The 24,371-nt window shown below is 39.7% G+C and overlaps 1 protein-coding gene across 1 annotated transcript in view; it reads right to left on the reverse strand.

The window, feature by feature from the left end:
* Window positions 1-24,371, reverse strand: part of LOC138950664 (uncharacterized) — a 52,338-nt gene that overhangs the window by 17,595 nt on the left and 10,372 nt on the right. Inside the window, exon 2 of the mRNA XM_070322375.1 lies at window positions 16,813-16,922. Coding sequence (XP_070178476.1) covers window positions 16,813-16,917 — 105 coding nt within the window. The 5' untranslated portion in view covers window positions 16,918-16,922. The remainder of the gene's footprint in view (window positions 1-16,812; window positions 16,923-24,371) is intronic.

Genomic DNA, 24,371 nt, shown 5'->3' on the forward strand with positions numbered 1-24,371 from the left:
CTGCATTCTCACGCATATCATGATAAACATTATCACATGGGAACGTAACATGCAATTCAACTGGCATATGATCTGACTCAATCCGGCCCGCCACCAACAGTTCGCTCGAAGACAGAGCAATTGCAAATAAATCATTAGACAGCAAAAAATAATCATTAACACTACTCCCCCTCTCTGACATGTAGGTAAAACAGCCCTGCAAATCCCCATTACACACACCATTCAGAATACACAGTCCAAGTGCAGTGCACATAACAAATATTTACCATAACTATTCAATATCTGATCTTGTGATTTTCGATTCCCGCAAACTGACTGACTTTTGTGCAATAAATCAAAAATATCATGATCTTGTAATACAGGCTGGGACATATTGGCTGTTCTGCTATTCAGGTCACCCGACAACACGACATAAACATCACCTTCTGTCAACAAACATTCAGTCAAACATTTTTCTAGTAGAGAAACACCATTATCCAGATCAAAAAACGAGTAATACGGCGAGCCCTCGGGCGGAACATAAGCACACACATACAAAATATCCTTTGAAATTCCAAAGAGGATTTTATCAAGGACAAAAACAATGAAGTTAGAACATTCAACATCAAGTTTACGCACAAAGGGAGCAAACTCATTTCTTATTAGGCACAATACACCGCCTGACCGTCGGCCCTGCTTGGTAAACTTCACTGCTAGTGGGGCTCCTATGTTGAAAAATCAATCATTTCTTGTGACAAACACCAAATTTGGCATACATGTACAGTTTTATGTGCTTAACAAAACCTGATACAGAGCCACCGCGAAAAATTAAAAAATCGGTAGTTTTTATAACAAAATTCAAAATGGCCGCCAGTAAAAACGGTTGGGTATGTTAGGCATATTTCATTTCATGTGACAAACACCAAATTTGGTATAAATGTATGGTTTTATGTGCTTAACAAAACCTGACAAAGAGGAACCGAGAAAAATTTAAAAATCAGTAGTTTAAAAAAAAATCAAAATGGCCGCCTGTGAAAAAGGTATTCAGGAGTATTTGATGCTACAAGTCATTCTCTTGCAATAGAAACTAACAGAAACAATTGTTAAAACATAACAATACATGTATACATGATCAATGGTGCAGCGATTGGTTGGACGGCGTGGGTGGCAGGGTTGAAGAATCGTTGGCTTACCTAACCTGTGCCAACAAAAAACTATCGCACAAATGTTCGTACCAAAACGAAAACATTTATTCCTGTGCCATTTTATTCCATTTGTCTATGCTATTAAGGGCACACAACGTGGCTATCTGGAACTCTTTTAATATAAAAGATTTAATTTACATGGGTTATGTGACCGCCGCCTAAATAAGGGTACCCCAAAAATCAAATTGATAAAAATGAAAGGTATAATAATGACATAACACTAAAAAGTATTCATCCTGTTCTGGATAGATTTTGTGCCTCATGAATTTTGTGTGACTTTTTAATGGGTACCTAAAGTTGTGATCACATCCCCTTTGCCACGTTAAGGGTACCCTTATTTGGCAGCGGTCATGTGACCCCTGTAACTAAATCTTCTTTTATCTGAAAGATGTGCCATTTGTGAGAGCCTTTACTGGCATAAAAAGTTTGAATAAAATGATACGGGAATGAATGTTTGAGTTGGGGTACGAAAATGGGTGCAATAATATTTTTACACAGTTTAAGGGGAGGTGGGCCAGTGCACTACCTTTTTTTTTAATTTTCAATGTTTTATTGTGTCTGAATGTTATTTTATGAAAGAAATGAACAAATGATGACAAAGAATAGTCACTTTTTGTATTTTCGGTTGCTGGTTTTTGTTTTACGCGACAAAAACAGTCAAAATACAGACAAAAGTGGAGTACAGGAGATACACGGATTTTCATCAGATGTGATTGTCACACTTCTAATTATTGTTTTATTTTATCCTTCTGGGTATGCTCTAGGGGATTACGAAGCAGATCTTGTTTATTATATTTATATTTGGAGTTAGGAACACTTCTTTGTTACAACTGTCAAACTTTAGGGTAACGCTTGCGAAATTATTTTTTGAAATAATCTGGATATGACTATAATAAAATTTCAGCAAAATCCCTTCGTAATCCCCCAGAATGTTATATTCTGCACAAACTACAAAAGAAAATATTGCTCTAGCTAAATTACAGCCAGAGAAATCGCGTAACCCAAGACGTAACCGTAGGCAAAATGGCTGAACTGAGAAAAACGACATTGAAGATTGAACACCACAGAAACACTATTGAAACAGACACACAAGGACAAAACTGTGTTATGAATGAACAGCTTAGTTTATTTGAATTGCAAACTACTTAGCCTTTAGCACGCCAGCAGAGAATTTATGCGTCCATCCCTTCTTTCCCTCTGTCAACCAGCATGGGGATACTGCCCCAGCGCTAAACGTGTATCAATGACCCGATTCTCGTTTGTATTTGCATGCGAGAATAACGGTATTTTTAACGGTAACTTACTTGAGCCAGAACGAGACTTATTTCCTTCCGTTATCTCGTCGATTTGTTGGTTTCCTCGAAGTTTTCTGCTTTTGTTTTTACATCGATACAGTACTTTGGTGCTTCGACAAGCAAGATGGAGGATGATGAGTTTGAAACTTTCGTTTGAGTTGTTTTTTGACAACAAATCGTACGTGGAATCTGAACGATTTACTGAGGAAGCTCTTCGCAATGAACTGTGTATCGCGGTGAAGAAAATGACACAGTTCGTCAAGACAGTGACGGAATTTACGAAAGCGCAGATTGATACGAACAGTTGCTGATCCAGTTTCGTTCGGGAAATGGCAGGCCCAGCAAACATTACCGATAATCTGACTGATGTTGGATACTTTCTCCTGTTTTTGTTTTTTTGCGTAGCAAATGCTCAACTTGCTTGTCGAGGAGATACTGCACAGAAACTGACTCAAATTCAGCGCAAAGCAAGCCAGTGCCGAGACGTAAAAAGTGTGCTGCATGGCGTGTTCGGAAATGGCGACCTGTGGATCTGCGTGGAGATCAAAGCTTTCCTCTGTATCGGAAACACCGACAGAATCCAAACTTTGGCCTAGTACCAGCGGAACTACTTGTTGTTGCTAACCGAACCAATAAAGACATTGTCCTCTTTCTTATTTCGAGCCATTGTTATCGTATCAAAGGTTGTTTCTCAAGGAAAAATTCGCTTTCGGTTGTCACCGATCGTTTGATGTGTAACCAGGATGTTGTAAAACCGAGTGAACTTCGGGTGTTCCCGTCATGGCCGAGAGTCTCTTCGGTAGTTTCCGTATGCAAAATTCGTAAGCTGAGCATGCGCACTCACAAAGTAAACTGGTTCCCGATTTCGGTTTATGACATGAACCAATGGATGTCGAGTACCTTCCAAATAAGGACATTTCCGTTCGATTACGATTGCTGCCTTTGCAACGGACAAGTGGCTGAGTGAATGGAACATTCATCAAAACACTGATGTCATGTTATAGGTCAAGAGCTGCTGCGCAGTTTCGTATGTCGTGAATGCACTGTTTTGCTGAGGACAAAGCCGTAACTAGCCTTTGAAATGAGACATTTTTTGGCGGGGGAATATCGACTACAGAAGACAATCAATGCCACACATGTTCACATTTTGTCTTTATTGACAGATAAATAGGACACTTTTGACAAAAACACCGACACACATGGATGATAGGTATGTTATGGAAACATAATCTGCTAAAATACCCAAAACAGTGTTTTGAACGATTTGGTCAATTTTGCACTGGCCCACCTGCCCTTAATTTGCTGATTTTCACAGGCATGCAAGCACAGCTGCAGAGAGCAGAGCTCTTCAGTCCTTCTTTGCAGCATTTGCAGCGTTTTGTTGTACAGCACTTCCACACTTCATGCGTTCTCGGCACATGCTGGATACCTCTTGAAGGCTCGTCCAAAATAACTCCCACTTTCCAGCCTTGGACTGCCAGCCCCACAATTATTGGTGTTGGGTTGTTTGCCTGATTGTATATTTACTGACGTAGTCTAATTGGTAGATTGCTCTTCTCAAACTCATGTCCTGCACGTTACTTGTAAGGGTGTTTTGGGGAATTTGGCAGCGCTTTTGACTGAAGAGGTACCTTCTAGCACTGTTCACACCAAGGAAGTTTGGTTTTGTCCTGCAGAAGTACCATAAAATGCTCTTGAACTGACCTGTCAGTAGTACTTAGCTCTCAAAGAAGAGCAGACAACCTGAGGAAAGATTGTGTGATGTCTACTAATGCATGCCATACTTGTCAAGCCCCCAATACCACCGAAGAACAACACAGTATCACAGTCTGTAAAACTGTGAAACATGGGCAGGCAGGGTGACTTCTCGGGGCCAATGGCTTTGGCAATGTGGTGAGCAAAAAATGGCTGAATCCTTTTCCATAGCGATGCACACTTCATAAGCAGAAAACTGAAATCAGCTGGGATGAGAAGCAGACCGTCTTAGATGTCTGGCCTCCTCTAAATCCATGGTGTAGGAAATCCACCTGGGGTACCCTTCATACAAAAGCTGAAAAGTGACAATTTTATTTGAATAATGTTTACTATCTCAGAGAGTTAGCCAAAGTCTTCACACAAAAGATAAAATGCAAAAATTGTATTTTAACTATTTGTATAATTCTTACTATTTAAGGTCAATACAAAAAAACTGTTTCCAGTTACCCAACTGATTCTTAAATCTTGCTGGCCGCTACATTCATTAGAATTCTAACAGTCGCTTACAGAATGTTGACCCTTGTGAGGGTATGGTAAACCCACCAAATTCACAGAGGTAGCTTACGCATATGTGTGCATACTTGTTAATTATCAACAAGTCGCGTAAGGCGAAAATACAATATTTAGTCAAGTAGCTGTCGAACTCACAGAATGAAACTGAACGCAATGCCATTTTTCAGCAAGACCGTATACTCGTAGCATCGTCAGTCCACCGCTCATGGCAAAGGCAGTGAAATTGACAAGAAGAGCGGGGTAGTAGTTGCGCTAAGAAGGATAGCACGCTTTTCTGTACCTCTCTTTGTTTTAACTTTCTGAGCGTGTTTTTAATCCAAACATATCATATCTATATGTTTTTGGAATCAGGAAGCGACAAGGAATAAGATGAAAGTGTTTTTAAATTGATTTGGACAATTTAATTTTGATAATAATTTTTATATATTTAATTTTCAGAGCTTGTTTTTAATCCGAATATAACATATTTATATGTTTTTGGAATCAGCAAATGATGGAGAATAAGATAAACGTAAATTTGGATCGTTTTATACATTTTTATTTTTTTTTACAATTTTCAGATTTTTAATGACCAAAGTCATTAATTAATTTTTAAGCCACCAAGCTGAAATGCAATACCGAAGTCCGGGCTTCGTCGAAGATTACTTGACCAAAATTTCAACCAATTTGGTTGAAAAATGAGGGCGTGACAGTGCCGCCTCAACTTTCACGAAAAGCCGGATATGACGTCATCAAAGACATTTATCAAAAAAATGAAAAAAACGTTCGGGGATTTCATACCCAGGAACTCTCATGTCAAATTTCATAAAGATCGGTCCAGTAGTTTAGTCTGAATCGATCTACACACACACACACACACACACACAGACACACACACACACACACACACACACACGCACATACACCACGACCCTCGTTTCGATTCCCCCTCGATGTTAAAATATTTAGTCAAAACTTGACTAAATATAAAACAAGTCGCGTAAGGCGAAAATACAATATTTAGTCAAGTAGCTGTCGAACTCACAGAATGAAACTGAACGCAATGCCATTTTTCAGCAAGACCGTATACTCGTAGCATCGTCAGTCCACCGCTCATGGCAAAGGCAGTGAAATTGACAAGAAGAGCGGGGTAGTAGTTGCGCTAAGAAGGATAGCACGCTTTTCTGTACCTCTCTTTGTTTTAACTTTCTGAGCGTGTTTTTAATCTAAACATATCATATGTATATGTTTTTGGAATCAGGAACCGACAAGGAATAAGATGAAAGTGTTTTTAAATTGATTTGAACAATTTAATTTTGATAATAATTTTTATATATTTAATTTTCAGAGCTTGTTTTTAATCCGAATATAACATATTTATATGTTTTTGGAATCAGCAAATGATGGAGAATAAGATAAACGTAAATTTGGATCGTTTTATAAATTTTTATTTTTTTTTACAATTTTCCGATTTTTAATGACCAAAGTCATTAATTAATTTTTAAGCCACCAAGCTGAAATGCAATACCGAAGTCCGGGCTTCGTCGAAGATTACTTGACCAAAATTTGAACCAATTTGGTTGAAAAATGAGGGCGTGACAGTGCCGCCTCAACTTTCACGAAAAGCCGGATATGACGTCATCAAAGACATTTATCAAAAAAATGAAAAAAACGTTCGGGGATTTCATACCCAGGAACTCTCATGTCAAATTTCATAAAGATCGGCCCAGTAGTTTAGTCTGAATCGCTCTACACACACACACACACACACACACACACACACACGCACAGACACACACACATACACCACACCCTCGTTTCGATTCCCCCTCGATGTTAAAATATTTAGTCAAAACTTGACTAAATATAAAAAGATGCAAAGTGTTCAGCTACTCTGGAGGTATTAGGTACCAACCTTGATAGTAATGGTGAAATCAGCTCGTTTGTGTGGCACCGGCAGAATTGCTCATAATGTATTCACGCAGCACTCTTGTTCTCAGGAACCCGCATGTGGTGTAACCCTCAGTTGTATATTCTGTTAAAATAAAATGCACATCAATGCACGGTCAATCTAAATTAAGTAAAAGGTTGAGAAAAAAGTAACACACCAAAATCGTAACAGTGTTGAGACTCAGACTCAGAGAGAGGTACCACTTTTTTCAAAACCACTCATTTCTCATTTCATTAGCACATAAGCTTATTGCATACTTTTGTCTTTTAGCTATCATCTTTGAAACTTTGATCACAAGACCGTAGAGACATGGGGAATGGTCCTCCCCCCTCCCCCCCAAGCTGGCCCTCCTACTAGTTAGTACATGCCATTGTCACTGTGGCCTACTCTAAGTCACTCCCCCTCCCCCCTCAGTTTTTTTAGAAACTTATGGAAGTCAAGTCCTTTATAATAGGCAGGACTAATTATCATGCCTTGAACAATCTCTGTCTCCTTGCCTTTTATTCAAAGTTCTTTTAACTTGTCCAAAATCATGTGGGTGGCGAGCATGGTTTTCTTTCATTCAATCAACAGATAGATCTAGATCTATCACAATCCAGTTTCAGCAAGATTTGAAAGTGTGCAGCATTTCAGCGCTTCAGCCGATCAAAAACAGACCCGAGGGGACAAATAAAGATTATAATGACGTGAAATTGGTGAATGAAAGGGTAATCTTAAAAACTTACCCTCACAAACGTTGTTTTCGCTCAATCAAAACACGCATTGGTACGGAGGCCGCCATCTTGAATTTTCTAGCTGCGGATATATACTTTTCTAAAAAAAATATAAAACTAAATGACAGAACACAAAAGTACCCATGAAAATATTTATTTCATGTATATATTATCACCAGACAACTTCTGGTGCATTGTTAATAATTGAAGTTTACATTTGCTGAGTTGGAAATATTTACTGCTGATGGCTTTTGGTATGAAAATCGTCTGCTGTAGGTGCAGCCTTTTATTCATTATTATAAACACAAAAATCAATTTCTGAAGTGGCTCTGTATCTGAAATCATTTAAAACATCATAAGGAACAATATCACGAAGTATGATGTTTGTCACAAGATGTGATTAATTGTTGAGTGATTCTGCAACATAGGAGCCCCACTATGCGGGTTTAACAAAAAGTGAATAACCATCAAAAACAGTTGACGTAAATTCATCCATAAACGTTTCTACAAGGCAAACAGAATCGAAACTCCCTACATAATTTACGAATTCTGTGTCAGTTAATTTGGAGTACAAGCCGTTAACATTCCACTGTAAAAAGGAAAAGGGCTTATTCACACTTCCAGTGACTTTACAGCTACTAACATTTGTTGTGTGCTCGACTTTATCTTTTTCTTTTACAACACGCATGTCTAGGTTTGCTATCAGAATAGGATTCTTATCTGACCCCTGACCCACTGTGTCACTCACACTCGCACTGCTTTCACTGTCACAGTTTACCGACACCATGTCGTCAACATTGTTATCGCTAACACAGAAAGGGACAGAGAGAGAGAGAGAGAGAGAGAGAGAGAGAGAGAGAGAGAGAGAGAGAGAGAGAGGGACAGAGAGGGACAGAGAGAGAGAGAGAGAGAGGGGGGGGAACAAACTGACAGACAAAGACAAAGACAGGAAGCGACAGAGACCCGAAAATAAGCTAGGCTGAAGTTATATGAACAAGGCAGTCTCCCCGTTTGGCCATCTCTCTGACTGCAAGTTATGTTCCATAGTCAAACATGTCATTTGTAATTTCCATATACGGTAAAAGGTTGTATAAAGCTTTTGTAAAACCGGGGAAACCAGGCTGTACCTTTCTTAGCATGTACTTTTAAAAGCTAAACCATTGTGAATGTATCTGAACATGCGCACGTGTTGGCAAAATTCGTCAAAATTCCCTTTATGTTGTGTTTTTTTAGCTGCGCAGGAATCTTGAAATAGCAACGCTCGGAAACATAAATGGCGCTCCAAGGAAAAGGAGATTTTCAACTGGTTCGAACAAAATCTCCAGTCCCATAACAGTAGAGCATTTTCATACCATCTATATTTTAAGTTATTGAGACATCCCAGTGCACTAAGGGATTTATAGAGCAAATCGAGAAAATTCATTATTGAACGAAGCCCACAGCGCTGAGTTCAATAATTATTTTCGAGATTTGCTCTATAAATCTCTTAGTGCACTGGGATTGTTTCAATAACGATATTGTCGGTACCGCCAGAGAAAAAAGAAGATACAACACGCACATTTTGCTACGCGCATTTGAATAGGCATAACTGTGTGGTCAGGTCGTGGAAGATAGATCTACATTTGTGTGGGCTGTCTCAAGTGTGTCGTGCTTTCGTCACACGCAGACTCTTGTTTTAATTTCTGTTGGTAAATTCCAGTGTAGCGTTAAGCTAAACAGTGATGATCTTTCAGAGAGACCTCATTTGAACTCGGAGAAAGGACTGTGTTCTTAGTTATTTGCGATTCGAAACCTCAAGTCGAGCTTCGACGGATTGACTGTGCAGAGTGACTCCCCTTGAATTGGCTAACCCCCAAGGTCGACGGTTATCACATTTTCAAAATAAATGTGGCATGTTTCTCGTGTGATATCTTCACTCATCGGGGAGTCTGGTACTAAATATGAACGGTAAGAATGCTCTGAACCCTACACGTATTATATCCCCATCGTTTTATCGTTCACATTTGCCCAACATGTTAATTTGCTGAGCGGGATTTATGTCGTCTGCTAGGCTATGGCAATCGAACCATTGCACTGCAGTCTCAATTCAAAAACAAAAATTACTCGTCACGTTGCACTGAGTCTGCACGCATGAGGCAGGCTGGTAATAAGTCTTATATATGGTAAGAACGTTCTAAACACTACACGTTTTCGATTCCGATTGTTCTTGCCTTGAAATAATAATTCGGAAACCATTCATTTACTGAACAGATGCAGTCGTATTTCAGTGTAGTCTGCTACGTATATTCCAAATGCTGATCTAGCTGGTACGTTATCGGAATAACACTTGTGTTTTCTGTTAGCTGCTGGGAATTGTATATACTAACTCATCATTTGGTAATGTGGATAATAAGCTACATGCCACTAACACGGCATAATTATGAGAAGAATCCTTTGCAAGTCGAAACTGAAAAATTAGACACAGCGGGTTCTATTTTTAGATCAGTGGCAACTGTGGCACAGGCACATGCAATCTGTCAGAAAAAACCCACTTCTGCTTTAATTGAGAAGCAGGACATTTATGGTCATTGGTATTTTGGAGAATATAAGCTACATGTCATTAATTAATTCTGAGGATGAGAGTACAGTCTCGCTTAGGCAAAGGGCAGAATAATACGCTTTGTGGAAAAGTTAGCGCACTCCAAGAGTGCGCTAACAGTTTTAGCGCATCGCCATTAGCCAATCAACTAGTTCACATCAGTCATGTGACACCAGTACTTACTGACAATTCTTATTATCCTGTTCCCGGAGAAAAGGATATTTCTTACATTTTTTCCACTGACAACTGGAATGCACCTAAGAATTGAAACCTTGAAAGCTAAAATTGTGTCGTCTGCAGAGTGTTTCTGCTTGTGAGAGCCGAGAGCTGAGAGCGACATGTAATAAACATTGTTAACGATTAAGAATGAACGATACAGAGATATACAACAAGCACTTACTTTCTGTATTCTTCTCAGTACGTGTTGCAAGAACATTTCTTTCTACTTTACGCCAGGTCCATCGCAGTAAATCACTCTGAAAAGTCATGTGCACCATGTGATTTCTTTAACCAACCTGGACTGATTTAGTGCACCATGTGACTAATTTGACCAACCAGGACTGATTTAGTGCACCATGTGACTTCTGTAACCAACCAGGATTGATTAAGTGCACCATGTGACTAATTTGACCAACCAGGACTGATTTAGTGCACCATGTGACTTATTTGACCAGCCAGGGCTGATTTAGTGCACCATGTGACTTGTTTGACCAACCAGGACTGATTTAGTGCACCATGTGACTCATTTGACCAACCAGGACTGATTTAGTGGACCATGTGACTTATTTGACCAACCAGGGCTGATTTAGTGCACCATGTGACTTGTTTGACCAACCAGGACTGATTAAGTGCACGTACCATGTGATTTCTTTAACCAACCTGGACTGATTTAGTGCACCATGTGACTAATTTGACCAACCAGGACTGGTTTAGTGCATCATGTGACTTCTGTAACCAACCAGGACTGATTTAGTGCACCATGTGACTTATTTGACCAACCAGAACTAATTTAGTGCACCATGATAATTGTCACGATTTAGTGACGTGGATCGAGAAAGTGTCACTCTGTGGGGTGCCTTCTCTTGGTCAATTGCGATAGAAAGCGCCTGTGCTTTCTGTCAACGGCTGGGTTTTAGCTGACCGAGCAATAGCGAACACGGGTATTTCGTGTCGCACGGATTTCACGTGGGGGATTTCTGCTGTCGGGGCAAAACTGGTGATAGCTGAACTTGGAATATGACAAGGTGAGTCACGTGATTTTGTCAAGGTTGTCTGTGTGAGACATTTTAACTGTACACTCAAAACTCAGCAGCGAGAGAGAAGCGTCGGTGTCTTAATTCTCCCACAAGTTTGATGGTTTTCAACACGTTTAAATACTTCACCGTATATCAACGTGCCATGCTGCTTGCCAGTGGGGCTTAAAAGGAACTACAAGGACAGACCACCTTCTCCCTGTATACATGCTGGCTGACAGTCGGGGCGTCAAGGTTTCTCCGCTGTGCGTTTTCACCGCATTAAGGATTCAGCGCGAGAGGAGGATGGCGGTATTTCTGTGACGAACAGAAGTCATTCAAAAGGAAGCGGATTCGCTTAAAAGAGAGAGCTACCTACATAAGGCTGTTGAGCCTTCTGTTGCTGGCTGTTTTCGACTACGTGCTACGCTGGGATGCTGTAACCAGGTCGTCCGCGGCATTCGTGTAACCTGCTAACCTGCTGTACTGGTGATTTGCTGTCGCTGTCGCCGTCCTACCAGCTACAACTCTACTTTTTCTGGTAGACTAGGGGAGGACCTTCAGCGACTGAGTGAGGCGCCTGATGTCTCCACTGTTCCCTGCTTCCTTGCCACGCTAACCGGCACTACATTCAACGGAGCAGTTGTGGAGACTACAGACTAATTACGGGCCGCCCACTCAGTGGCAAAAGGCTAAGTTGCACCATGTCTTTTGCACCCTTCTTACTACCAAGTCATCTGTATTAATGATTATACTCGAGTGGTGACAATAATTATTTGCCAAACCACGATTGATTTAGTGCACCATGTGACTTATTTAACCATCCAGGGCTGATTTAGTGCACCATGTGACTTATTTGACCAACCAGGATTGATTTAGTGGACAATGTGACTTAATTGACACACGAGGACTGATTTAGTAGACCACGTGACTGATTTGACCAACTAGCACTAATTTAGTGAACCATGGGACTTATTTGACAAACCAGGACTCATCTTGTTGACCACGTGACTTATTGGACCAAACAGCACTGAGTTAGTGCACCATGTGACTTATTTGACCAACCAAGACTGATTTAGTGCATCACGTGACATATTTGACCATTCAGGACTGATTTAGTGCACCACGTGCCTTGCTTGACCAACCAGGATTGATTTAGTGCATCACGTGACTTATTTGACACACCAAGACTGATTAAGTAGACCACGTGACTGATTTGACAAACTAGGACTGATTTAGTGAACCATGTGACTTATTTGACAAACCAGGACCAATCTAGTAGACCACGTGACTTATTGGACCAAACAGCACTAATTTAGTCCACCATCTATATCTATATCCGGCTTGTGTGTGTCTGTCTGTCTGTCACTTCGCGATGCACGGCCAAAGTTCTCGATGGATCTGCTTCAAATTTGGTGGGCATATTCAGGTACACCCCGGACACAATCTGGTCGATGAACATTTTCAACACGTGCTCTCAGCGCGCAGCGTTGAACCGATTTTGGTTTTTATGGTTTTTCTGTACATCCATTCCCAGTAACTCTTCCTTATCTTCTCCAGTGTTTTGCGCGTTTATCTCCCTTCCTTCGTGTGGCGTCAATCGCGTACGCCGGGTACCATTCGGCTCTACTTCTTCCTCATCTAGTGTTACTTATTTGACAAACCAGGACTCATATCGTAGACCACGTGATTTATTGGACCAAACAGCACTGATTTAGTGCAACACGTGACTTCATTGACACACCAAGACTGATTTAGTAGACCACGTGACTGATTTGACCAACTAACACTGATTTAGTGAACCGTGTGACTTATTTGACAAACCAGGACTCATCTAGAAGACCACGTGACTTATTGGACCAAACAGCACTGATTTAGTACACCATGTGACTTATTTGACCAACCAAGACTGATTTAGTGTACCATGTGACTTATTTGACAAACCAGGACTCATATAGAAGACAACGTGACTTATTGGACCAACAGCACTGATTTAGTGCACCATGTGACTTATTTGACTGATTTAGTGCACCACGTAACTTGCTTGACCAACCAGGATTGATTTAGTGCATCACGTGACTTATTTGACACACCAATTGAATTGAATTGAATTGAATTGAAATTTATTTTACGAGGGTGACAGAATAAGCATAGTATACATGCTTTTTTCATCTGGCCCTCGCCCATTGAGGGGTAACAAACAAGAAGAAATAAAAGATAAGTTTAACTATAGTACAAATGACATATTTACCATAATTAACATGTCAAGCAACCAATAAGACATTTTAAGATGCATGGTGATTCTTATAATTATATAATCATGTTTTTCAATATAATCAGAGAGTACAGTTATATTTTGCCAGCTGCTTGATAATATTTCTTATAAGTTTTGTAAAAGAAACAGCATGTAATATTCCTTGAATGATGTTTCATGAATTCGTAATTTAATTATATTTGGAATGGCGTTCCACATAATTGCTCCAGAATATGATAGACTCGACTTGTACAGGTCAATTCTTGGAGTTGGGGTTTACATTTTCTATTATGATTTATTTTGAAATTTGAGGCAATGAGTGTAGGTGCATTCCCTGACATAATTCTATACGTCATCACACCTTTGTTATATGCAAATCTATCTTTGATAGGAAGAATTTGCAATCGTTTATAATCAGTCATGGAAAGATATGTATTTTTTAAAATAATTAATTTAACAGCTCGTCTATGTAAACTGCCCAAGTGTTTCAAAGTATTTGCACTTGCAGAGTCCCACACTGTGGAAGCATAGTCAATAGCTGACTGAATATGTGCCTGAAAAAACAGTTTTCTTGTGCGAAGGTCTAGAAAGTGTTTGATTTTTGATAACTGAAATATTTTTTTTTAATGTGTTTTTACAAAGTGTATCTACATGTTTTGACCAAGACAGGTTATTGTCAATGGTTATTCCCAAGACTTTATGGCTATCAACTTCGGTAACATCTTGATTTCGTATTAGCACTGTCGGAAATCCAGATGTTAGAGTTTGTCTTTTTTGCCTCGTGGTAAGTAGCATGCATTTAGTGTTATTTGGATTCAGTGACATATGGTTTAGTTCTGACCATTCAAGTTATCGATCAATGTTTTCTTGGAGGATATTTGCTAGTTTAATAAGATCTTGGTGACTAGAATGAATTGTAGTATCATCTGCAAATAGTTCACACATGCATTTTACAAATAGAGGTAGGTCGTTTATATATATTGAAAATAGTAATGGACCAAGAATAGAACCGTGTGGTACTCCAAACCTTACTGTTTGCTTACAAGAGTATGATTGTTTCAGATAAGTACTTTGCTGTTTGTCTGACAAGAAAGATGTTAAAATGTTTATGGAATCTGTTGCAATTCCATAAATCTCAAGCTTTTTGATAAGGAGTTTATGGTCAATTAGGTCAAAAGCTATTTAGCAAAGTCAACAAATAGAGCAGCACAGAACTGATTATTATTAATGTTTGTCAGCCATTGGTCTACTAAACTAATAAGCGCTGTTTGACATTAGTGTTTTTGCCTAAAACCTGATTGATTATCATGGATCAATTTATTGTTCTCAAAGTGAGAAAGGATGTGTTTATTGATATGTTTTTCAAGAGGCTTCGAAAGGATTGATAGAATTGATATTGGTCTATAATTTGAAGGATTTGTAGTATCTCCTGATTTAAAGAGAGGAATCACTTTAGCCTGTTTGAATTGTTTAGGAAAATAGCTTTTGTCAATACAAAGGTTATAGATAAATGCCAATGTATCTGATAATTGGAGCTGCCATTTTTTATAATTTTTGCATCCAGACCATCCATGTCACGTGTTCTGGTTTGTTTTAGATGCTGAAGATGAGAGTAAACATCCAGTATAGTCATCGGTGGCAGTGTATGCTGAAAATGTATCTGTTTTGAATTGCAGTATTCCTTTAAATGTTCTAAATTATTTGACTGTGTCTGATCACAAGAAATTACTTTATTAGCCATTTTTGAGAAATGGTCATTGAGTGTATCTGCAGAAATGTATGGCATTCCGTTTGTCAAATAATTATTTGGATACTTTTTCATGTTTTTTCATCAGTTTTAGCTAAATAATCATTATTTAGAAGCTCATGTGCTAAATAAGTAATTGTTTATAAACAATGTAAAACAATTCTAAATAATTTTTTTTGTACGTAAACCATTCATTATTTACCTAAACAATGACTTTACCTTATACGAGGCATGTGAAAATGTGTGCCCATTTTCATTGCTATTGCTAAACTCTTTTATGTGCGAGTTTTTGAGGCAGCCCCCCTATGTAACTAAAGATGCCAATCAATACATAAGTATAATCGTCAAAACAACAACAAAGTCAGTACCTGAAAGGAATTCAATCGATACATAAATGTTATTTGCGTTTTTGACCAAAATATGACATTTTACACAGATCTCGACAGTCATTGTTCACCTGTAAGACCGTCGCAGGCTGTACGAGGCTTGTTTGAACATGTCAACCCGTCTCTGAGTCACGTTCTCAGTGGCTTTACCTTAAAAACAATTTCTTGTTTTTTTCTCCCTCAGTGGGCCTTAAACCCCCTTTAAAGTAAGCAGAGGAGCGGCTGTTTGAAGTAGTTTTATTCTCGACTTACGTCACGTAATGCACACATTTGTGCTTGAAATCTGGAAAAGAAATATTGCAATTAGACTACAAGGTGTATTATACGTTATTTTGCGTTTTTGACCAAAATATGACATTTTACACAGATCTCGCGGTCGAGGTGAACAATGACTGTCGAGATCTGTGTAAAATGTCATATTTTGGTCAAAAAAGCAAATAACATTTATGTATCGATCGAATTCCTTTCAGGTACTGACTTCGTTGTTGTTTTGACGATTAAACGAGCACACACACATGCAATCATACCCTAAGCTACATATTTGGGCGTTTCAGGTTGACCGAAACTTCAAAGAAACTACAAATCACACGTCAGGTACTGACTTTGTTGTTGTTTTGACGATTGAACGAGCACACACACATGCAATCAAACACATGACGTGTGTTTTGTAGTTCCTTTGAAGTTTCGGTCAACCTGAAACGCCCAAATATGAAGTTTTGTAGGCCTTTGACGTCACATGACTTAAAGAAGGGAAATCCAATGTCCAATCGATACGTATCGATTGGACATTGGATTTCCCTTCTTTGAGCCAAACAAACAAACAAACAAACTGACCCGGAACAAACAAAAGCCAAAGCCCGCGACTTTGTGTGTAGGGAATTTTACAGACACGAAATTCGTGAGGTGCGACTTTCCCTTCTGGTTAACGCTCGATTTGATATATGTGTGTGTGTGTGTGTGTGTGTGTGTGTGTGTGTGTGTGTGTGTGTGTGTGTGTGTGTGTGTGTGTGTGAATGTGTGTGTGTGAGTGTGTGTGCGTGTGTGTGTGAATGTGTGTGTGTGTGTGAGTGAGTGTGCGTGTATGTGTGTATGTGTGCGTGAATGTGTGTGTGTGTGTGAATGTGTGTGTGTGTGTGTGTGTGTGTGTGAATGTAAATGTGTATGTTAATATGTGCGTGTGCGTGCGTGCGTGCGCCTGTGTGTGTGTGTGTGTGTGTGTACTCACCTGAAAAGCAGATTTGCCGTTGAAGTGGAAGATAAGGAGACAGAGGACGGCCAGTCCGATACTGATGGACAGCAAAGTCCGCGGCCGCAGATACATCACTCGCATTATACCTACACCACACAAAACGACTTATTGTGAGAACACACAAGGAACTTGGTCGATAAATATCGACAGGGGGCCGACTAATGGTTTAAGTGTGAAATGTGTGTATAATAATGGGTGTGGGTCTGAAATGAAGTTAGGTAGTAGTTAACATTTGTTTTGAATAATTATTGGTATTTTGACAATGTGGGTAGCATGGAAATGTAAGCATTTGAATGTAAGTCTTAGGTACCATTGTACCCAGGAAGAGAGACGAGAGATAGGAGTAGGTTGCAATAGCTTTTGTGGTCTTTGAGTTTTGTTTTTGGAAAGACATTGTTAAAGAAAAAGAAGACAATTACAGTAATGCAGGGCCGGACCCAGGGGGGGGGGTTCCAGGGGTTCCGGAACCCCACCCCTGGAAAAAGCATGTACCTTGCTTTGAATGGTGTTTTTTTTTTAAAATAAATTTTGTGTGTCTCTAACAAATTTTATTCAATGTGAAATCCGATGAGAAAAAGGTACCCCCCCCCCCCCCCACCAACTCACACTGTCAGGCCTTAACCCTCATAACAAGGCCCAGAATGCACCAGATTGCACAGATTTGAACCGTTTTTCAAAAAATTTTCCGGGGGAGCATGCCCCCGGACCCCCCTAGTTCAAAGTGCTTCGCCACTTCGCTGATTTGCCCCCCCCCCCAAAAAAAAAGGAGGAACCCCCCCCCCTTACAACTCATTTGGTCCGGCCCTGTAATGCAATATTTATTGTGAAAACCAACGGTTGTACAAAGAACATGTGAGGCAACATGATGTCTATGATGGTGTGAAGAAAATTAGTTATGATTTATACTATTATTATTTAGACTTGATCAATCAATCAATATGAGGCTTATATCGCGCGTATTCCGTGGGTACAGTTCTAAGCGCAGGGATTTTTATTTTTATTTATTTTTTTATTCAAGGCGCAGGTATTTATTTATGCCGTGAAAGATGGAATTTTATTTACACAATACATCACGCATTCACATCGGCCAGCAGATCGCAGCCATTTCGGCGCATATCCTACTTTTCACGGCCTATTATTCCAGGTCACACGGGTATTTTGGTGGACATTTTTATCTATGCCTATACATTTTTGCCAGGAAAGACCCTTTTGTCAATCGTGGGATCTTTAACGTGCACACCCCAATGTAGTGTACACGAAGGGACCTCGGTTTTTCGTCTCATCCGAAAGACTAGCACTTGAACCCACCACCTAGGTTAGGAAAGGGGGGAGAAAATTGCTAACGCCCTGACCCAGGGTCGAACTCGCAACCTCTCGCTTCCGAGCGCAAGTGCGTTACCACTCGGCCACCCAGTCTTTGAGACTGAATAGCAAAAGGCGAAGTGTATGTTTTGTGGTGTGAATTGAAACAAAATGAAAAGTGTAAATATCTGGGAAATTGTGGTTCAAAGACTTCGTTATTTCTTGATTGTTATTTACTATTATATTGAAGTGAATAGCAACACGCTGTATTTGAAATTAGCATGGGATTTATATAAAAAAAATTTAACTCTATAAGGACGGATAACTCCTATATGGTTTAGGCAAATGAGGCTAATTAGTATGGAAGAAACACTCATTTTTGCCCCTTGGGGCATTCAAGGCAACAAACAACCACATACATCTGATTTATAATTTAGTGAGACATAAAAAGCTGTATGATAATTTTGTAGTGATTGAAAAAAAAGGATACGTTTGAGATTGTTGGCAGGGGTGAGCAAAAGTGTGACCGACTCAGCGCAGAGATGATCAAAGAGATTGCTTCGTAGTCTATCAGTGTTGTGACGAGCGTTGGCTAATGGTAACGAGTACATATGTGTGTAGTTGGGGTGTGTGTGTGTTTGCGCGTTGGTTTGGATTATGGGTGTAATTTGTAAAACAGATGTGACAGTAATAATGGAGTTCACATCAGTGAGGTTAGTTTGAAATGGAACACACGCACGTTTTTGACAAAAACAGTATGAAATTTTGAACCATGAGATCTTCATTAAACAATAAACTGAACATCAGCAAAACATCAAAGGTTTGAAAAGCTTGACTTACTTTGTTAAATAGTGGATTGAAGGCTGAAAACGCCATTTACAAATTACATCTGAGATGGGGAGGGCGGGTGGGGGGAGTGCTGAAAGTGTGGATGAGAATTTAAAAAAAAAAATGCTGAGTGACAACAGGGAGGTTAAAGACTGCCCTTTTCGTAGCGTTCATTAATTAATTCCTATTGTTTACATGTGCCAATAATGTTATACAACTGTACCTAAGGGGATATAATAACGATTGGCTGTAGCTTTTGAAAACAGAAAAAAAAATTCAGTATTGCAATGCAAAGTGGTTTTGATAGTGTCGAATGTAAACAGAACAGTCTCAAAATGAAAATGGATGTTTTCCGGAAATTGCGAAGTTAACAAGAATACAGAAAAGCGCGCTTTCCTGCTTATCACAATACGCTACCGCGCTAATCTGGCGTGTCAATAATATCGCTACGTTTTGGACGTGGAAGGTGAGCGATTTCCTTCACGCGGGGATTGACGACGCTGTACTGTCTGTGTTGACGGTCTAAAAATAGCCCAACCTCTGCTTTGAGACCCATGTTCACCACCGCCCTCAGCTAATTCAAGAAATTACACCCCCCCCCCCCTCCTGTTAGGTACACGTGCACTCAAGTTAACCTCTGCTTTGACCTGTGTGCCAAGTCAGATGAGAGAGAGAGAAAGCGAGAGCGAGCGAGAGAGAGAGAGACACACACACACATAGACAGAGACCGACATAGAAAGACAGAAGCGGAGAGACTCAGAGGGTACATACAGAGAGAGAGAGAGAGAGAGAGAGATAGAGAGAGAGAGAGAGAGAGAGAGAGAGAGAGAGAGAGAGAGAGAGAGAGAGAGAGAGAGAGAGAAAATGTAACTGATCTCGTGAGAACTGTTGAGGCCTTGCAAGGTTTTGACGGCAACAATAATTATTGTAGTTCTCAAAAACTTTATTTCTGTTTGATTTGTAATATGTTGGGAAGACATATTTATCAATTGATCAACAAAATAAAACATAATACAAAACGACACAACATTGTTAAAATCATTATTGGCCAACGTTGAACGTTTACGAAGGCCTCAATCTTCCCGCGCCGTAGACCAGATTAGTAGGTGCTTGATTTTGGTATTTTGATTTTACATAACATTAAACCTTTCTTGGGGTTCATGGTCATGGCAACAGCCATAATAATATCATATCATGTATACTATCACATTTCAGCATATGTGAATTACATGTCATCATACCAAACTGTCATACATTTTTTATTCCCACATCATTCTGATTGATCACAACCAAACCTACTATCAGTGGACACATCCAAATGCAAGCGCCTGTTCTTGACAACTTGCCACTGATCTAAAAATATAGATCAGTGCAACTTGCTGGGTCCTTTGCCGCCACAGACACTGTAGGTAAAATGTACAATGTATGTTCTGATTTGTGCACAAAAGCTTTTTTTCTTATTTCTTTTTTTTAACATAACAATGTTTAATGTCACTATATGTTTGAAAGACCATGGTCACATTTGTAAAACAAATGTTAGATTTTAAAATAAATAACATTTTGGTTCATGATTTTTTCCTACACCTGTGCTGAAAATAAGAAATGAAAATGTCGGTATATAAGTCACTCAATTGCAATTTAGAATGAATGGTTTGAGTTTGTTGCGGTTGACCCTGCACAGTTCGACCTATGATGTTTTTGTTGAACAATTTTGCCGTCACACCTCCCATAGGGTGACGTATTTCACAACTTCCTGTGCTACACAAACTCAGTGATAACCAATTTTGCCTTCACCCCTCCCATAGGGTGACGGATTTCACAACTTTCTACTGATGAACAATGTTGCCTTCACCCCTCCCAAACTGATGACGTATTTCACAACAAAATGGCGCTGCCCATGGTCAACCTCGAAACTATCCGTATGAACGACTGTTGAAAAACTGCTTCCTTACCGTTACAAGTTTTCATTCGTTATAACCAGCAAGGTAACAGAAAACAATGTGACAATTCGAGGTAGTGAATGGGTTTGAGCTTGACTTGAAACGTGGATTGTCAAAGTAAATTTCAATCAATAAGTGTGACTATAAGAATGAATTAACAAGTCGCGTAAGTTAAGCTGCGAAGAGGCTCTTTTTGGGTATTTCACACGTGACATCCCCAGAGAGAAAACCTTCATAATTAATCACCTTATATTGATATCGAAAATGTGCATAAGCCAGTACGGAAATCCAAAAACTAACATGAAGATCTTATTTCAGAACCAAGCTCGAGTTCGAAATTTCTAGTAAAATTGAACTGTGTATAAGAATATAGATAACTAGTAGTATTGTGCTGTTATATTTTAATGTAAAGTTATTTATATGCGCTGTATGATGCTGTGCTGAAAACTAGTACTGTAATTGGTAATTTGTAAATTCTCGCCTTTGTCTATCGAGCGTTGGATTAATTAACCTGTTATGTATTGTCCCGCTGTAAATGTATTATATAACAGAATTATGGGAACAACAACAACAACACACACACACACGCACACACACACACACACACACACACACACACACACACACACACACACACACACACACACACACACACGCACATACACGCAGACATTAGTTAAATTGTTGTTGAATTAAAAAGTAATCTAATGGAAATGTAACCTGTAAGGTAAAAGAAAACAAAATTAAAATTTCATTAAAAAAAAAGACCAATGAAGAAGGATATGCTCACCGCCCAAAAAGAAAGAAAGAAAAAAAAAAAGACGAAAGAGGCAAAAAAGATGGGTTGAAGCAGCCTTGCATGCATCTGAGGTCGAAAAAAAAAAAAAAAAAAACAAGTCGCGTAAGGCGAAATTACTACATTTAGTCAAGCTGTGGAACTCACAGAATGAAACTAAACGTAGTCCGCCGCTAGTGCAAAAGGCAGTAAAAGTGACGAGCCTGTTTGGCGCGGCAGCGGTTGCGCTGTGCTTCATAGCACGCTTTACTGTACCTCTCTTCGTTTTAACTTTCTGAGCGTGTTTTTAATCCAAACATATCATATCTATATGTTTTTGGAATCAGGAACCGACAAGGAATAAGATGAAATAGTCTTTGAAACGATTTCGGAAATTTAATTTTAGTCATAATTTTTATATTTTTAATTTTCAGAGCTTGTTTTTAATCTAAATATAACATATTTATATGTTTGTGGAATCAGAAAATGATGAAGAATAAGATGAACGTAAATTTGGATCGTTTTATAAAAATAATTTTTTTTTTTACAATTTTCAGATTTTTAATGACCAAAGTCATTAATTAATTTTTAAGCCACCAAACTGAAATGCAATACCGAAGTCTGGCCTTCGTCGAAGATTGCTTGGCCAAAATTTCAATCAATTTGATTGAAAAATGAGGGTGTGACAGTGCCGCCTCAACTTTTACAAAAAGCCGGATATGACGTCATCAAAGACATTAATCGAAAAAAAGAAAAAAAGTCGGAGGATATCATTCCCAGGAACTCTCATGTCAAATTTCATAAAGATCGGACCAGTAGTTTAGTCTGAATTGCTCTACACACATACACACGCGCACACACACACACACACACACACACACACACACACACACACACACACACACACACACACACACACACACACACACACACACACACACCACGACCCTCGTCTCGATTCCCCTTCTATGTTAAAACATTTAGTCAAAACTTGACGAAATGTAACTACTGAAGAAAAAGGAGAGAGAGAAAAAGAGAAAAGAAGGACCCAAATACAGAGACCGAGACAGAGAGAGAGAGAGATGATAAAGGAGAGAGAGAGAGAGAGAGAGAGAGAGAGAGAGAGAGAGAGAGAGAGAGAGAGAGGGGCAGAGGGAGAGAAGGGGGAGAGGGAGAGAAGGGGAGAGAGAGAGAGAGAGAGAGAGAGAGAGAGAGAGAGAGAGAGAAAGGGGAGAGAGAGAGAGAGGTAGAGAGAGAGAGAGCAATTCTGGACTTTATATCTTTGATTTGTTCAATATATTTCTCTTTCTCCAAGCATGTCTCGTAACAGTTATAAATGTCGAAGCGTTCACTGCATTCTAAATAAGAAAACCATTCTTGACAAAAACTATCTTGTAATCGTCTTTTAAACTCTCGTAAGAAACACTTATCATCCCCAACCATTCCGTACATCCACACAGCAGCAAAACCATTACAACATAAAAGACTCTGCACATGTGAGACCCAATTCGTATGGCCCTTCGATGCCAAATTACATAGAGCTTGATATGCAATCTTGGAATATCTTGAATCAGGTTGCTTCAGCAGTGTAAATTAGTATTTCACACATCTGACTGCAGAGTTTATATACAGCGGATGTCTTCCCAATTCACCGTACACAATGTTGTTTAGAGTTCGAACTGTCACTTTCAGAAACGTTTAACACACAAACAAGTGGACCCTTTCCACAGAGTGATATTTTTCAAATTCCCATAGCTCTGAACCATACAAGAGCATAGGGGCGATCCGTGCGTCAAACAGTTTGAAACACACCTTTTGCCGAATGGCAGCCTATTCTGTTCGATAATCTAACGACTTCTAGAGAGAGAGAGTGAGAGAAAGAGAGAGAGAGGGGGGGAGAGAGAGAGATGGACAGAGAGAGGGACAGAGAGAGAGGGGGAGAGAGAGAGGGACAGAGAGAGGGACAGAGAGAGACGGGGGAGGAGAGAGGGAAAGAGAGAGAGAGAGACAGAGAGAGAGAGAGATAGAGAGAGATAGACGGAGAGAGAGAAAGAGAGCAGAGAGATAAATCTGGTCGTAAAGTGTATCGTGAGACTGGCTGCAAGGTCCCCCAAATATTCATAAGTATGCATGTGTTCCAGTGTCACTCAATGGCCATTGAGCCATGACGAAAGGCGTGTTAAAACAGGCACACAGAGGCTTTGACAGCCGCGCGGCGGTGGTTTCTTTGCTTCTTTTGTGGAGTGAGTTCAGGGCCTGGAGTCTCGAGACAAAATATTAATAAATCACTTTTCTATAGTCCCGAACTGACAGCTCCAAGCGCTTTACGAGTTCAGTACCAACCTCTCACACACACACACACGCGCGCTCTCGATATAGTCTTGTTTTGGTCGATTAATCCGCACAGAATGGCTCTGTACGTGTACGTGTACGTGTATGTGAGTGTGTGTGTATGTGTGTGTGTGTGTGTGTGTGTGTGTGAGTGTGTGTGTGTGTGTGTGCGAGTGTGTGTGTGTGTGTGTGTGTGTGTGTGTGTGTGTGTGTGTTTTGCGTTAAATGAGTGCGTTTGCATCACATCTTCAAAATCCGCTAAAATCCGCTGAGCGGAAAGGAGAAAGAGTGCATACCCTACAGACTAGTACAGTAAACATTGAGAATACCACAGACGCAAATTGACACGCCTTAACCAA

This window comes from Littorina saxatilis, linkage group LG16 (assembly GCF_037325665.1).
Source record: "Littorina saxatilis isolate snail1 linkage group LG16, US_GU_Lsax_2.0, whole genome shotgun sequence".
Classification (NCBI taxonomy): Eukaryota; Metazoa; Mollusca; class Gastropoda; order Littorinimorpha; family Littorinidae; genus Littorina; species Littorina saxatilis.